This window comes from Heterodontus francisci, chromosome 5, assembly GCF_036365525.1.
Source record: "Heterodontus francisci isolate sHetFra1 chromosome 5, sHetFra1.hap1, whole genome shotgun sequence".
NCBI lineage: Eukaryota > Metazoa > Chordata > Chondrichthyes > Heterodontiformes > Heterodontidae > Heterodontus > Heterodontus francisci.
In genome coordinates this window covers 176401213-176415935 of record NC_090375.1, presented here as the reverse complement: position 1 = coordinate 176415935, position 14723 = coordinate 176401213, and the positions used below count along the sequence as shown (strand labels likewise).

The following is a 14723-nucleotide window of genomic DNA, read 5'->3' as shown; positions in this document are numbered from 1 at the left end:
GGTGGTGAGCTGCCTTCTTCAACCGCTGTAGTCCATGTGGGGTAGGTACACCCACAGTGCTGTTAGGAAGGGAGTTCCAGGATTTTGACCCAGTGACAGTGAAGGAACGGTGATATAGTTCCAAGTCAGGATGGTGTGTGACTTGGAGGGGAACTTGCAGGTGGTGGTGTTCCCATGCATTTGCTGCCCTTGTCCTTCTAGTTGGTAGAGGTCGCGGGTTTGGAAGGTACTGTCTAAGGAGCCTTGGTGCAGTGCTGCAGTGCATCTTGTAGATGGTACACACTGCTGCCACTGTGTGTTCTGATGCCAAGGAAGCATGTCTGAGCACATGTTGCATCCCTCTGAAGAGGAGGAGGAAAAGCTGTTTGATTTGGCAGTCCTGCATGTTTGTGAGAGGGAGTGGAAAGGAAGAGGAGATATCATCCAAGGACTGACTTTTATAAGCGGGAGGGAGAATTGTTCGACTCAGCTCAGTGATCTCTCTCACCATGTAACTTTGGAAATGTAAATTTACATATTTAATTATTTTGGGTTTGTTTCCACAACTAAATGTGTTCTCATCAATAAAAACACACACTTTCAATCATTATTAGACTTCCTGATGCACCGCATAATCAAGTTTCACACTGTTGCCTTCAAGACCAAATTCTCATTAGGATTGGGGTTGAGAGACAAAATAAAGAGTATGAGAATGTTATTGCAAAGAGTTTACTTTTGTTTTAGTTGATCAGTTGCAGCATTGCACAAAGGGGAGTTGAGACCGATTGTGGTCTTCAGGTGAACAGAGGTTATGCTGCAGTTACATCTTCCTGCCAGTGTTGGCTATCAGCAAGTCTTGAATATATTAGTTTTATTTTTGTAAATTGAGATTTTGGGTTAACTGAAGGGCAGTGGAGAGAAGTTAGGGGCTGTAGGTGCAGGAAGTTAAGGGTGGTAGAGTGCAGAGGAGATAGGTGTGATAAGGGGTGAATCTTGACTAGAGTGAAATGGGTTGGCAACATGGTCAGACCTGAAAAGTCTTGGTTTCCAACCAAGAGCTAGGCACAGTCTTTATTTATAAAAACAATCTATGGCCATCTCCATTTCTCGAAGCCATGAATTTTTTTATTTATTTTTTATTTTTTTAGAGATACAGCACTGAAACAGGCCCTTCGGCCCACCGAGTCTGTGCCGACCAACAACCACCCATTTATACTAACCCTACAGTAATCCCATATTCCCTATCACCTCCCTACACTCGGGGCAATTTACAATGGCCAATTTACCTATCACCTGCAAGTCTTTTGGATGTGGGAGGAAACCGGAGCACCCGGCGAAAACCCACGCAGGCACAGGGAGAACTTGCAAACTCCACACAGGCAGTACCCAGAATCGAACCCAGGTCCCTGGAGCTGTGAGGCTGCGGTGCTGACCACTGCGCCACTGATCAAGTTGGCTGACCCCTGGGTTTTCAACCTAGATGGGAAGTGTAATTTTTTTTAAATGCAGATTTTGGGGCCATGAATCAGGAGCAGTTAACATTTTGTAACATTACCTTCAGCTGCAGGGAAAACATGACTAGAGGTTGGCCAGCAAATGAAGGTACATAAAATTATTACTCCTGCTGACCCCAAAGGCTGCATTGAAAAGTAAAAAGAACACCATTCCCTGCTTGGGGCCCAGAACCCAGGTGCTGGAGTGTGGCACACCAAAGATGTATAACTAGAAAATTTTTAGTGTTCAGCTCAGGTTGAAAACTTTGGGTAGGTCAACTGTGCCAAAGATAAATAGATATATATACTGGGAGCTTGTGGGCAGTAGGTCTCACTGCTGAAGATGCAAAACTTAGGCATCAACAGAATCACTAAAGCTGAGAGAACAACAGACTTAGGACCAGAAGTCACATTGGAAGAAGTAACTAATCGCAGGTAAGTGAAAGTAAGCTTTAAAACTATTTTAAAACATTTGAGGGGTGATAAAATGATACAGTAAAGAATTGTGACAACAAGAAGTGTGTACAAGGGCAAGAATTCTAAGACAATGAATCCTGTGCTTTTGATCAATCACTGAATTGGAGTTTTCAGTGCAGGGAAATATTTCATTACGTTAATGCACAATCCACATCAAACATAAGGATCGGTCAATTTCATCTGATATGTAGTGTTCTGCCTCTTTGGGCTATGATGGATGTTGAAACACTTAGTTGCATGACTTGAAGAGATTGTCTCTTAATTTTGTTTTGATATTGCTATAAGGTTAATTTTATAGGCAAAATCTAACTTTTTAAAGCTGGAAGGCATGAGGTTAGGATAATTTTGTGTTAAGAGTTCCTGGGGGAAAGTATAATGACCATTTAAACTATTTAATTTTACATGTTTGTTCAGCTTTGAGAATGGTTTTCATTCATTGCCCAGCAAGGAGTTTAGCTGCACACAGACAGGTGCCAGATGGCCCCACATTAAAGTGAAGGCATGTTATTCAGTGTGATAATATAGCTCAGTGGGCCAATTTCCTTTGCACACTGATTTATGGGAGGGTTTAGAGGATCTCTGTGTTGTCTGTTAACAAAAGAGTTGGATTTGGAACAGTTACTAAATTTCTCCTTAGAGCGTTGACAGTCGCATTATATTTAATGGTAGCAGAAGTGGCAGGAAATAGATGAATCTTGCTGTATAAACTGTGTTGTCTTCATTTATTTTATGTAAAATAAACCACTTCGGTTTATAATTGTCTCCCGTCTCGAGTGCTTTTCAGTCCATCTTGCTTCGAGACAGGCGAATGCACATGTATGATTCCAATCGTTCGTAAACACAGCAAAGGGTCTATTGTATTTCCTGGGTGAACACTGCAGTTTAACTATGGATGACTAAAGTTGCACCTGAGGTTATGGAGGGGCATGAGATTTACTTAGGAAATTGAAGCTGAATCCCTTCCAATACCTCTTGCAGAATTCAGTTATTTTAACTTATTGAGAATGTGTAGTTTCTTGATGGCCACACTGAGTTTATAATTTTTGAAGGCTTTTAATTGCAAGTCAAGCATATTTTGTGCTTGAAAGCTGGGTTATATCTGCATTCCTAGTGCCGCAGTTGATGTGCAGTATAAAGATTTAGAACTTTAAAATGCTGATATTTAATGTAGCGGAATTTGTATTTATCCTACAGCTCATGTAATAATTGGTCATCTTTAAGTACTGGTAGCATTTTCCTATGCATGGCTTGCTTTAGATTTAAGAGAAAGGAAAGACAGAGAGCACTGGTGTGGAACGACCTTAAGCATGCAGTGAGAAAAAGGAAAGAAGGGAGCAACATTTTTTGGACAACTAGCTAAAAATGTAAGTCTCTCAAAAGAGGGAACAGGTGCTAAGAAAGAGAACTCCTAGAAGTGGGTCAGAAGGACTGGAGCACAGCAAAAGAGCTAATAATAATGTTAAGGAGCAAAATGAGGAAAAAATTAAGGAAGATCTAGAAGTAAGGAAAGCAAAAAAAAAAGTGTAGTGAAGTATGTTTGGTTACCACCTTATATCAGGAGGCTGAAATGATGAAGGGATGTTTTTCTACTACAAAATGTTAACTGGCATTTACGTGGAACTGTAACTCAAATCATTTATTTGGGCAGTGTTATGAAGGTGCTTCTGTTTTTTGCTTAAATTTTTTTTTTGAGGAATTCATAATCAAACTGAATAAATGTTGGATCGGTTTTTTTCCCCCAAGAGGGCACTAAAAGAGCTAGTTTGGCAACAGTGCTTACTGGTTGTCACATGACTGAAACCCTGGTAATAAGGGAAGACGTGGGCAGAGAAGTCAGTCGCGTACCCTTCGGACAAGCCCAGAGAGCAGCAGCATGCATCTGAGAGCAGAAAACTCGCAGGCTTTTGGTTGTAGTGAGTTTTTTTACCTTCTGGAGTGAGCGGCTGATAAAGTTAGCCTGCTGCTGAAGAAGTGAAGGAAGGAGAAAAGACCCAGCTCGTTTTCCAGCATCTCTAAAAGACCCTGGGAAGTCCACTGTGCCAATTCATCTCATCTCATCTGTCATTGAAGAAAGCCTGCTGAATTCTTCTCAACGCCACCTGAAAAGAACTGTTCTTGAAAGATCCCAGTGACCTGTCTCTGTGTACTCAGAGGCTAGACTGTATGCTAGTTTTGGAACAACATATCATCTGTTTTCTTCAAAAATGGGCAAGTATTCAGCTCGTGTGTGGTTTTTTTTTTGGTCTGTAACAGAGCTCTGAACCAAATCCCTTCTTATTTTTCCGGTTAACCAGTGTGTGAATGTGAGGGGCTAAGGTTAAAAAGGGGACTGTAAAAATGTAAATCTGTATGCTTGTGTTACTTCATTACTAATTAAGACTTGTTCTATAATCTGATAATTTTGCTGTTCATTAAAGAAACCTGGTTAGTGTGTTCTATTCTGGGAAAAGTAAAGTATATGATTGACTATATTAGGAAGGGGGGAAAATTTAAAATGTATGTTGTGACTTGTGGAGAAGTGGTACTAGAATAAACAGCGCACTCCTCCTGCTTCGGTTGTAACGGGAATTCTGTCCTACATGCAAAACTTACAATGCGTTATAAATTCTTAATTTATTCATACTGTCACACAGCACTATATTTGTGTGTTGCCGATTTCAGAGCATAACACAAGAAGCAGGAGCAGCCATTCAATAAGATCATAGCTGATCACCTACCTCAACTCCACTTTCCTGCACTATCTCCATACTCTGATACCTTTTATTATCCAAAAATCTATTGATCTCTTGTCTTGAATATACTTAATGACTGAGCATCTACAGCTCTCTGGGGTAGAGATTCCAAAGAGTCTCAATCCTTTGTCTGAAAAAGTTTCTTGTCATCTAGACTATTCAACCAGGGGAAATATCCTCCAAGTATCTAAGTTGTCAAGCCCCTTAAGAATTTTATATGTTTCAGCGGGATCACCTTTCAGTCTTCTAGGGTTTATAGGCTTAGTCTACTCAACATCTCCTCCTAGGGCAATCCCCTCATTTCAGGAACCAATCTAGTGAAACTTTGTTGCACTCCCTCTGAAGCAAGTATATCCTTCTTTAGGTAAGGAGACCAAAACTACACAGTACTCCCAGGTTGTGGACTCATTGAGACCCCATACAATTGCAATAAAACTTCTTCACTCTTATATCCAGTCACCGTGCAATAAAGGTTAACATACCATTTGCTTATCCAATTCCTTGCTGTACCAGCATGTTAACTTTGTGATTTGTGTACAAGAATGCACATATCCCGCTGAATACCAACATTTCCCAGTCTCGCGCTTTTCAAAAAAAAATCTGTTCATCTATTTTTCCTTTCCTAAGTGGATAACTTCGCCTTTCCCTGCATTGTATTCCACCTGCCCCGCTCTTGCCCACTCACTTAACCCATCTGTATCCCTTTTGCAGTCTCTTTGTAACCCCACAGCTTACTTTCCCACCCAGCTTCGTATCGTCAGCAAACTTGGATACATTATACTCTGTTCTCCTCTTCTAAGTCATTGATATAGATTGTAAATAGCTGATTATTTTTGATCTTAGCAAATGGTATGAGCCAATCACAGGGTCACCATTTTATATTTGATTAAAGGATATAAAAACTATTCTGTCTTTCCAGAAGGCAATGACTTGCTGGGTTACAGTCCTGTGTCATGGCTAACCTGATATCCAAGGTTTATTCATCTGGATCTACAATGTGTCTCAACAGATTATTTGACTATTAGAGACATCAGCTTAACCCAAACCCATTCTTCTTTGATTTCCATCCATGTTCACTTCCCTGTGATGGGCATTAGATAGTGGTCATCTGTGGTTCTTTCCATTTCTGCCCCCACCCCCCCGGCCCAGTTGAGATGCAGATGCCAGTTGCAGCATTCCTACCACTTGGTTGAAATTAGATTAGATTAGAGATACAGCACTGAAACAGGCCCTTCGGCCCACCGAGTCTGTGCCGAACATCAACCACCCATTTATACTAATCCTACACTAATCCCACATACCTACCAAACATCCCCACCTGTCCCTATATTGCCCTACCACCTACCTATACTAGTGACAATTTATAATGGCCAATTTACCTATCAACCTGCAAGGCTTTGGCTTGTGGGAGGAAACCGGAGAACCCGGAGAAAACCCACGCAGACACAGGGAGAACTTGCAAACTCCACACAGGCAGTACCCGGAATCGAACCCGGGTCCCTGGAGCTGTGAGGCTGCGGTGCTAACCACTGCGCCACTGAAATTAATGAACTTGGGATAGAATCTGGTTATCTTGTTTGGCATGTTCCATTATTGAAAATATTTATCATAGCTCTTGAATGGACAGAGATGAGCTTGCAGTTTTTTTAAATTTATAACTTTAGTAACTGCTGCTCTTGGTAGACCAGTTTCTGTGGATTTTTACTGACCCAGATAACTACCGAGTTGCATCCCAGCAGGGTATTTCAAATGGGAACAAAACTAATTTTGTACTTGAAATCATTAGATGGTTTTTTTATTTTACACCTAGGATGGCAGAAGATTATAGGTGAGCTTCAGTTTTTTTTTTTTGCCGCAGTTTCCCTTCAAACCCACTTTTAATGTGTGCTTGGAAAGATCATTTCACTGGCACACTATCAATATGTCGATTCACATATAGAATCAAAGTTATGTAAAGCATATTTTGTGCTCGTCACACCATAAGTATTGCACTCATTTTCAAGTCTCACTTCAAAAAGATACCATTTGCAATTCCGAGAAACACGCCAGCAATTGAAAATACTGTATTGCAATGTCTGTTGCCACTTAACCAATAGAACAAAAGACAACAGTGCAGCCTAAGCAGAAATTAGACTCTGAATTTCCTTAATCACAATTTGTGATCTTAAATTCACCACAGCAACAGAATAGATTTTCCATTATGTGGTACAACCACTTCTGTCTTTTTATAAAACAGCATTTTATCCAGTGTAGTTTGAGCAATGTCACGGGTGCATGGCATGACATGCATTTTCAAAAAAAAAATGCTTTCAAGATACCCTTTCTGCCTCTTAGTTGTAGGGAAGCACCTAGTCACTATGCAATCATAAAAATCTCAAGTAGAGAATATCAAGATGTTGCACGGAACAATTTGTCATACTGACAATCTGGTGGATTCCAGGGCTGCTGCTTGCTTCTGTCTTCAGCTAGGTGACTTTTGTTGGTTCTTGATTTAAGCTAATGAAGAGCAGTAAGATCTTGTCTGAATCAAGACAACTGCAGGTGTGATAATAAAAGACTTGCTGTGGGGCCATCGGTTGCCCAGTTTTGCTCTAAGCCTGCTGTTCCTTCTAGAGGGATGAGAGCATGAGAACAGAAAGTTACATTTGAAAGAATTAAAATAATTTTTATCCAGATTATTTTTAATTGAGTTACAATTCTAAGTATTTTCCACTCAAAGTGCAGGTTGCGTTGATTTATGTGAAAGTTTAAGTCAATCCATGTTTTGGGCAGACTTTTAAGGACGATAAGTAAGATTATATAACATTTTCCAGAAATCCCAACAGCAACTTAATATGAGCAGATTTCATTTAGTTGTACGGAGCTTGCCCCCCTCCCGACATCTAAAGTGAGATGCTATCAAGTATGGGAGCTGGGTGGAGCTGTGGATTTTAGACACTGATATTTCACTTTAGTTCAGATTCAGCCTAGCAACAACAAATCTTGGTCAGCTGGCTAGCAAGGTATGAGTTTGGATGGCTTTCCGTTCAGTTTCTAGTGGGAAAGGGTTTGGGCAGAAAACTTCCTATAATTAGTAAGTTGACAGTCTCACTTGTGCTAGAAGATGGCTGTGGGGAAAAATGAAAATGTCAATATCATGCATTAATGTAGGGGTGTGTAACCCGCAGCCCGAGCATATGTTTTCTTCCCCCCCCGCCCCACTATCCCCAACAATTGCCCCTCAAAACCCAGGTAGTTCACTGTTTTTTGAGCTTCAGTTTCTTATTTGTTGTCTTGCACTGTGAATTTTATGGATTAGGAGGTGTGGAAAGGACTGCTGTCGTGCTGTTGCCTCATTCTTGAATAAATTCTAGATCAGAATTAAAATCTCTATCAGTACCTTGGAGTATATGCATTTTAACACAACTCAGTTTAAACTTAAATGCTTTCCAAGGTTCCACTATACTCAGCTATGACCCACAAAGATTAAAATATTCTGCACCGCTGTATTAGTTTGAGGACTTGAAGCATGTTGAAGTAGATGCTTTACTCTGCATCTAACTGCTATACCTGGTTTGAAGTAGGAAGTATCCTGTTCTCCACTGCTGACTATTCTTATCTTGATGGGTGCAAAATTCAGCTGGAAATAAATTGCAGTGTAGCCATAACTGTCATCTGATCTAACATGGTTGATGTTGATATATTGCCTTGGCAAAGGAATATGACCCTGGTTAACATGAAGCTTAAAACGGCACAAAACAAATTGTTTTGATGTGCTGGTGTTTTACTGTTAAAATAGGTCTGATTGGCTAAAAATTAGCATCTTTAAAAAGTTATTTTTTTTAAAGATGCCCTAACCGATTTAGAAGCTTTGCTTTATAGTTAAATTATTTTATAAGTTACATGTTTCTGAGGCAAGCTCTATATGGTTTCAGTAAAGAACTGCTGAAGGTGTTAGAAAAATGTCCAAGTCAGGTAATTTTAATGCTGCTAATGTGCCACATTCATTGATGGGTTGTAATTATTTTGCTAACTATGTTAACGATTCACTCATTTTCCCTTAAATGAAAACTTTGGCTTTAGTTAGTATGTGTAGCCCCAATTAGTAATTTTAGCTGTGTTACAGAAACCACTTGTGTTTTGAGGTTCAGTGCACTTTTTTATGGTATTTCATGCTGGTATCTTTCCTTTTGCCCTTTTCCGCCAACACCCCAGGATGGCCGCATCTGCAGAATTAGTTTTGCTGTTCAACCGGACAGATTGGAGCTGGGAAAACCAGACACTAGCGATGGGTAAGTATCTATTTGTTCCTGCTGATTTTTTTTTTCTTAGTTTCTGTAATATACTTAATTTGCAGTTTATCTTTAAGGGGTGGATGTAAACTTCTATTTCTTTGCGCATGCAAATTCAATGCTGACATTTTTGGTGCTGATACTAGTGATTTTTACATGTGAATATAAGCATTGAAGGGAGGCCAATAATGTGTAGCTTTTACTTTCTGTTTAAAACTTTACAATTTAACTTTTTATCTTGTGTCTTTCATTTAACTGCTCATCAAATTGCAACATAATCTGGCTATAAAAGTTTGTACTATTCCATTTATTCCGATTGCTATGTTTTGATTCAAGAAAACCTTTCTTGTCAGTTTTGTAATTTAGCGATGATCTATGACAGCAACAATCTTGCACTGATTTTACAAATCTTCAAATAGTAAAGGTGAATTTGTCTGACATACGGATGCAAAATGCTGGTGATGCCATTGTGCTCCAATAACATTGGAGCTGACTAGGTTTTGTTTTCTGTTGATCTTTGAAAATGAAGCATGTCCTAAATTGTGTTTATGCTTCACTTTTGAAGGTTGCTTTTTCTTTGGCCAGATTTCAGTCTTCGAAAAAACAAAATAGTTAACAGTTTTTTTATATAAAGTCCGCTATGAATTAAGATTTCCCAGATCATGGTGACATAGGAAACTTCAGCCATGCTGATGAAACAATTCCTGACGATGAATATTTTTTTTGTGCTAATGGGTATTCAAAGTAAATGGATATACTTAATTTTGGATAGTTTTACATTGTCCAGTTATACTTGTTTTAAACTATAAGCTTAATGTGAGTTATTCAAATTTGATTTAGTAGTTTGCAACATTGCCTTGAGCTGGTAAAAAGGGAACTTTCTATTTCAATGCAAAGGCAGAATTTGTTTTAATTTTGTTATTGGGCAGCAAGCCACAAAAAGTAGCAAATCGGTATAAATTTTGAGTGCTAAAAATTGCCCAAGGGTGTTGCTCTGGCTGGTCATTCACCAGTTACAGCAAATGTAAAGTCCCTGAGCTGCAAGGCTTGGGATACCTGTGTTGTAACCCATCTCCCATCTTTGTTTCCAGTTCAAAGTTGAGCAGTGGTTCAGGCACAGGAAGGACTTCCAGGCCAGGCAGGAGTAGTGATTCCCCATGGTTTCTGTCTGGTTCTGATACTCTGGGCAGACTGGCAGGCAACCCCCTTGGGTAAGTTTTGGCAGGGTTCCAGGTCAACATGACCTATAAGTCAACCCATGTGCCAAAGAAATGTGCATTACTAGGGCGGTTAAAAATTGTTTTGAAAACTGCTTGCTGTAAATTTTAGCTGTTATTTATAGCGCATGTCACTGATGCATTCAGGAATGTGACTTATCATTCCTCACAGCTAAAATGGGTTGCTTGGTTTCCCCTTGTGTACGGGCTTTCTGCTGCTAAATGTTACTAGTTACATAACCAATTACTGTGTTAACAATTCACTTGGACACGTGGTGGCGATGAAATGGTACTTGCACAAACATATTCTTTTGAATTCATGAATGGGGATCCTGGTGATTGCTTTTCTAACACTGCCACACACCTTAAAAGATTTGCAGAGCATTAAATGTTTTATACTGTTCATGTGCAAACAGATGAATTGAAGTGTTTTAGTGTGCATCCATTAACCATTCAAACTGTGAGGCATTGTAAATGATCTGTGAAATGGAATTTAACATGACTATAAAGTAATGGTTTTACTTGTCAACGACATATTGGTATGGAAATTTCACCTGCCAAAATCTATCATTTTGAACAGTGGAAAATACTGGGATCCAGAAAAGGTAGCTACATTTGTAAAGAAAAATGGCTAGGGAGCCTTTTGAAATAAAGTTGGATGTCATCTTATCTGCAGTGCAGGTCCAAACAGCCATTACACTCTACCGTCTCTCATTACCATGGAACCTTGGCAGTGCATCTGAATAATTTCAGAATTTAACACAATCAGAATTCTTTAACAAAAACTGGTAAACTTGTGTTAAACTAAGAACTGGGCAGTAAATTATCTGTCAATTTGGAATATTCACCAAGGATGCCCTTGGTTCCTCCCCATTCCCCCTTTTGAGCTAGATAATCAAGATTCCCCTCCATCCAGAAGAATCTGCTGCTTGATGAGTAGATTTTTAAAAATTCTTTAATAGGATGTGGGTGTTTTTGGCTAGGGCAGCATTTATTGCCCATCCCTAGAATTTTTATTATTTGCATTGCATAATCTGTGTATCCTGGCTGGACACCATACAGAAATATAGTTAGTTGACACATTGCTTAAAAAAAAATCTGCAAGACTCTAATCATAGCAGTAAGGTTGTAATTTTTTTTTTAACCCTCTTCTCTCTCTTTCCCCCCCCCCCCCCTTTAAGAACCAATGATCAAGCTGTTTTTTTTATTGGATTTTTCATTACCAGTGTTCATTCAGTGGTATACTTGTTAAGTAACAGATTATGACCAAAGTTTCCCATTATTTATTCATGTTTAAATTTCATATTTGCTGTTCATTTGTCCAGGCTAAGTAAAGCACTTGTTCGAAGCTGCGGTTTGCTGATTTAGAATGCATTTTAACCCTTCTACCAATTGCTATTTAAAAGCTATGAAGATTGAATAAATCGTTATACGTAAAATGCTCCTGGAGCAATTCAAAAGTGGCTTGTACTTTTAATCTCTAATGGTGTTTACAGGTTCTTGTATGAATCTTTGCTTTCACCCTTTCTTAATTCCAGTTATATTAGTTCAACTAATTCAGACTTCATGAATTGCACATTCAGGAGCCGTTGGAGTTCTGGAGTGAGCGGTGGTGCCTCAGGAAGATCATCAACAGGGGCAAGAGATTCAAGGAGACAGACTAGAGTGATACGTACTGGTCGTGATCGAGGATCTGGACTTTTGGGAAGCCAGCCACAGCCAGTTATACCAGCATCAGTTATTCCAGAGGAACTTATCTCTCAGGTAATGCGATAGCAGCTGCTAAGGAATTGTTTTGTGTGGTGCAGTTTTGGTATTGTGAGGGACTCCATCCCATTGGGCCAAGCAAAGGCTTGAATGATTTAAACTAAATAAGTTGAGTTGCCATTGATTGTTTCCTATAATTTTTCTTTGTGCGCAGCCTATTTGTTGCACTGCGCGGTACATTCTGGATTGCTGTGCACTTGCGCAGCTTAGCGGGAACATTGGTGGACACTGATGAGGCATTTTGGTGCATGAGAACTGAAATTCAGTAAGCTGGGATTGGGACAGGATGACCAAGAATTTGACCTTAAAAGCAATTCCTCAACTTGAAATGTTGTTCTACAGATTCCAAAGGTATTATGCTGAGCATTACATTCCACATGATAGAAGTATGATTGAGAAGGTTAGCAGCACCTATGTAATTGCAGTTCATTATTAAGAGATTTAATGGCTGGATTTAAACATTGATTACAAACGTGACACCCATGTCAATGCAATGCCAAATCATTATCAATATTGTTGAGCTTTGAAATGGGATGTAGAATTTTAAACTGTATATTTTATACACATACAGAATAGACTAATACAGTGACTAGCTGTGCAATGTAATTTTATAAGTTGGCTAACCCAATAATTCCTTTGCGATAGTTGGGTCCAGTTATTGTGAGATGTTTGTTTATATTTATGACAAATATTAGATAATTGAGTAAGTTAAATGTAACATTTTATTTTAGAGATATTTAATGTCCAAATTCTAGTAAGGATACAAGATGTTGCCTCTTGGTGTAACCAATTATTTGCAATCTATACTAATAACTTGGATGAAGGGACAGAGAGCGTATTGTAGCCAAATTTGCTGCTGATACAAAAATAGGTAGGAAAGCAAGTTATGAGAAGGATAGAGAGTCTGCAAAGGGATATAGATAGGGTAAGCAAGTGGGCAGAAATTTGGCAAATGGCGTATAATGTGGGAAAAATGTGAGATTGTCTACTTTGGTAGGAAGAATAGAAAAGCGGAATATTACTTAAACAGAGAGAGACTGCAGGATGCTGTGGTACAAAGGGATCTGGATGTACAACTGTACAGAGCATTGCTGAGCCCACACCTAGAGTACTGCATACAGTTTTGGTCTCTTTATTTGAGGAGGGATATACTTGCATTGGAAGCAGTTCGGAAAAGGTTCCCCGAGGTTGATTCCTGCGATGAAGGGATTGTCTTATGAGGAAAGGTTGGGCCTATACTCATTGGAATTTAGAAGAATGAGAGGTTATCTTATTGAAACATAAGATTCTGAGGGCTTGACAGGGTAGATGTCGAGAAAATGTTTCTTCGTGGGGGAATCTAGAACTTGGGGGCATAGTTTCAGAATAAGGGGGTCTACTATGTAAAACAGAAATGAGGAATTTCTTCTCTGAGGGTCATTAATTTGAAAACACTCTACCCCAGAGAGCAGTGTTTTAGTTTAGTTTAGAGATACAGCACTGAAACAGGCCCTTCGGCCCACCGAGTCTGTGCCGACCATCAACCACCCATTTATACTAATCCTACACTAATTCCACATTACTACCACATCCCCACCTGTCCCTATATTTCCCTACCACCTACCTATACTAGGGGCGATTTATAATGGCCAATTTACCTACCAACCTGCAAGTCTTTGGCATGTGGGAGGAAACCGGAGCACCCGGAGAAAACCCACGCAGGCACAGGGAGAACTTGCAGTGTCATTGAAAGTAATTAGGAGAGCGAAGAGGGGACATGAAAAATTACTGGCAAACAAGATAAAGGAAAATCCAAAGGCATTTTATAAGTATGTTAGGGGCAAGAAGATAACCAGGGCAAAGGTGGGGCCCATTAGGGATCTAAGAGGCAATCTGTGTGTGGAGCTGGCGGACATAGGTGAGGTTTTGAACGATTACTTTTCATCTGTGCTCACTATGGAGAGGGCCGATGTAGGTGTAGTGAGCAAGGAGGGGGATTGTGATAGATTTGATCAAATTAGCACTGAAAAAGAGGAAGTATTAGCGGGCTTAAAGGTGGATAAATCCCCTGGCCCAGATGAGATGTATCCCAGGCTGCTATGTGAGGCAAGGGAGGAGATAGTGGGGCCTCTGGCACAAATTTTCAGATCCCCTCTGGCCATAGGAGAGGTACTACAGGACTGGAGGACAGTGAATGTGTTATCATTATTCAAGAAGGGTAGCAGGGATAAGCCAGGTAATTATAGGCCTGTGAGTCTAACATCAGTGGTAGGGAAATTATTGGAAAACATTCTGAGAGATGGGATAATCTCCACTTGGAGAGATAGAGATTAATCAAGGATAGTCAGCATGGCTTTGTCAGGGCGAGATCGTGTCTAACAAATTTGATTGAATTTTTGGAGGAGGTGACTAGAGGTGTAGATGAGGGTAAAGCAGTTGTTGTCTACATGGACTTTGGTAAGGCTTTTGATAAGGTCCCGCATGGGAGATTGGTTAAGAAAGTAAGAACCCATGGGATCCAGGGTAATTTGGCAAATTGGATTCAAAATTGGCTTAGTGGAAGGAGGCAGAGGGTGATGGTAGAGGGTTGTTTTTGCGAATGGAGGCCTGTGACCAGTGGGGTACTGCAGGGATCGATGCTAGGACCCTTGCTGTTTGTAATGTACGTTAATGATTTAGACGTGAATATAGGAGATATGATCAGTAAGTTCGCAGACGACATGGAAATTGGTGGTGTTCGTAAATAGCGAGGAGGAAGTCCTTAGGTTACAGGGCGATATAGATGGGCTGGTAAGATGGGCGGAGCAG

General features: G+C 39.9%; 1 protein-coding gene across 6 annotated transcripts in view; it reads left to right on the top strand.

Moving 5' to 3' along the window:
• The window catches only part of ubr5 (ubiquitin protein ligase E3 component n-recognin 5), a 166482-nt gene that overhangs the window by 26696 nt on the left and 125063 nt on the right, over positions 1-14723 (top strand). For 5 of the 6 annotated variants that reach the window (XM_068032393.1, XM_068032392.1, XM_068032391.1 and 2 more), the window contains exons 4-6: positions 8876-8952; positions 10044-10163; positions 11753-11933. In XM_068032393.1, the coding sequence (XP_067888494.1) occupies positions 8876-8952; positions 10044-10163; positions 11753-11933 (378 nt within the window). The remainder of the gene's footprint in view (positions 1-8875; positions 8953-10043; positions 10164-11752; positions 11934-14723) is intronic. The other variant, XM_068032394.1, reaches the window with a different exon arrangement.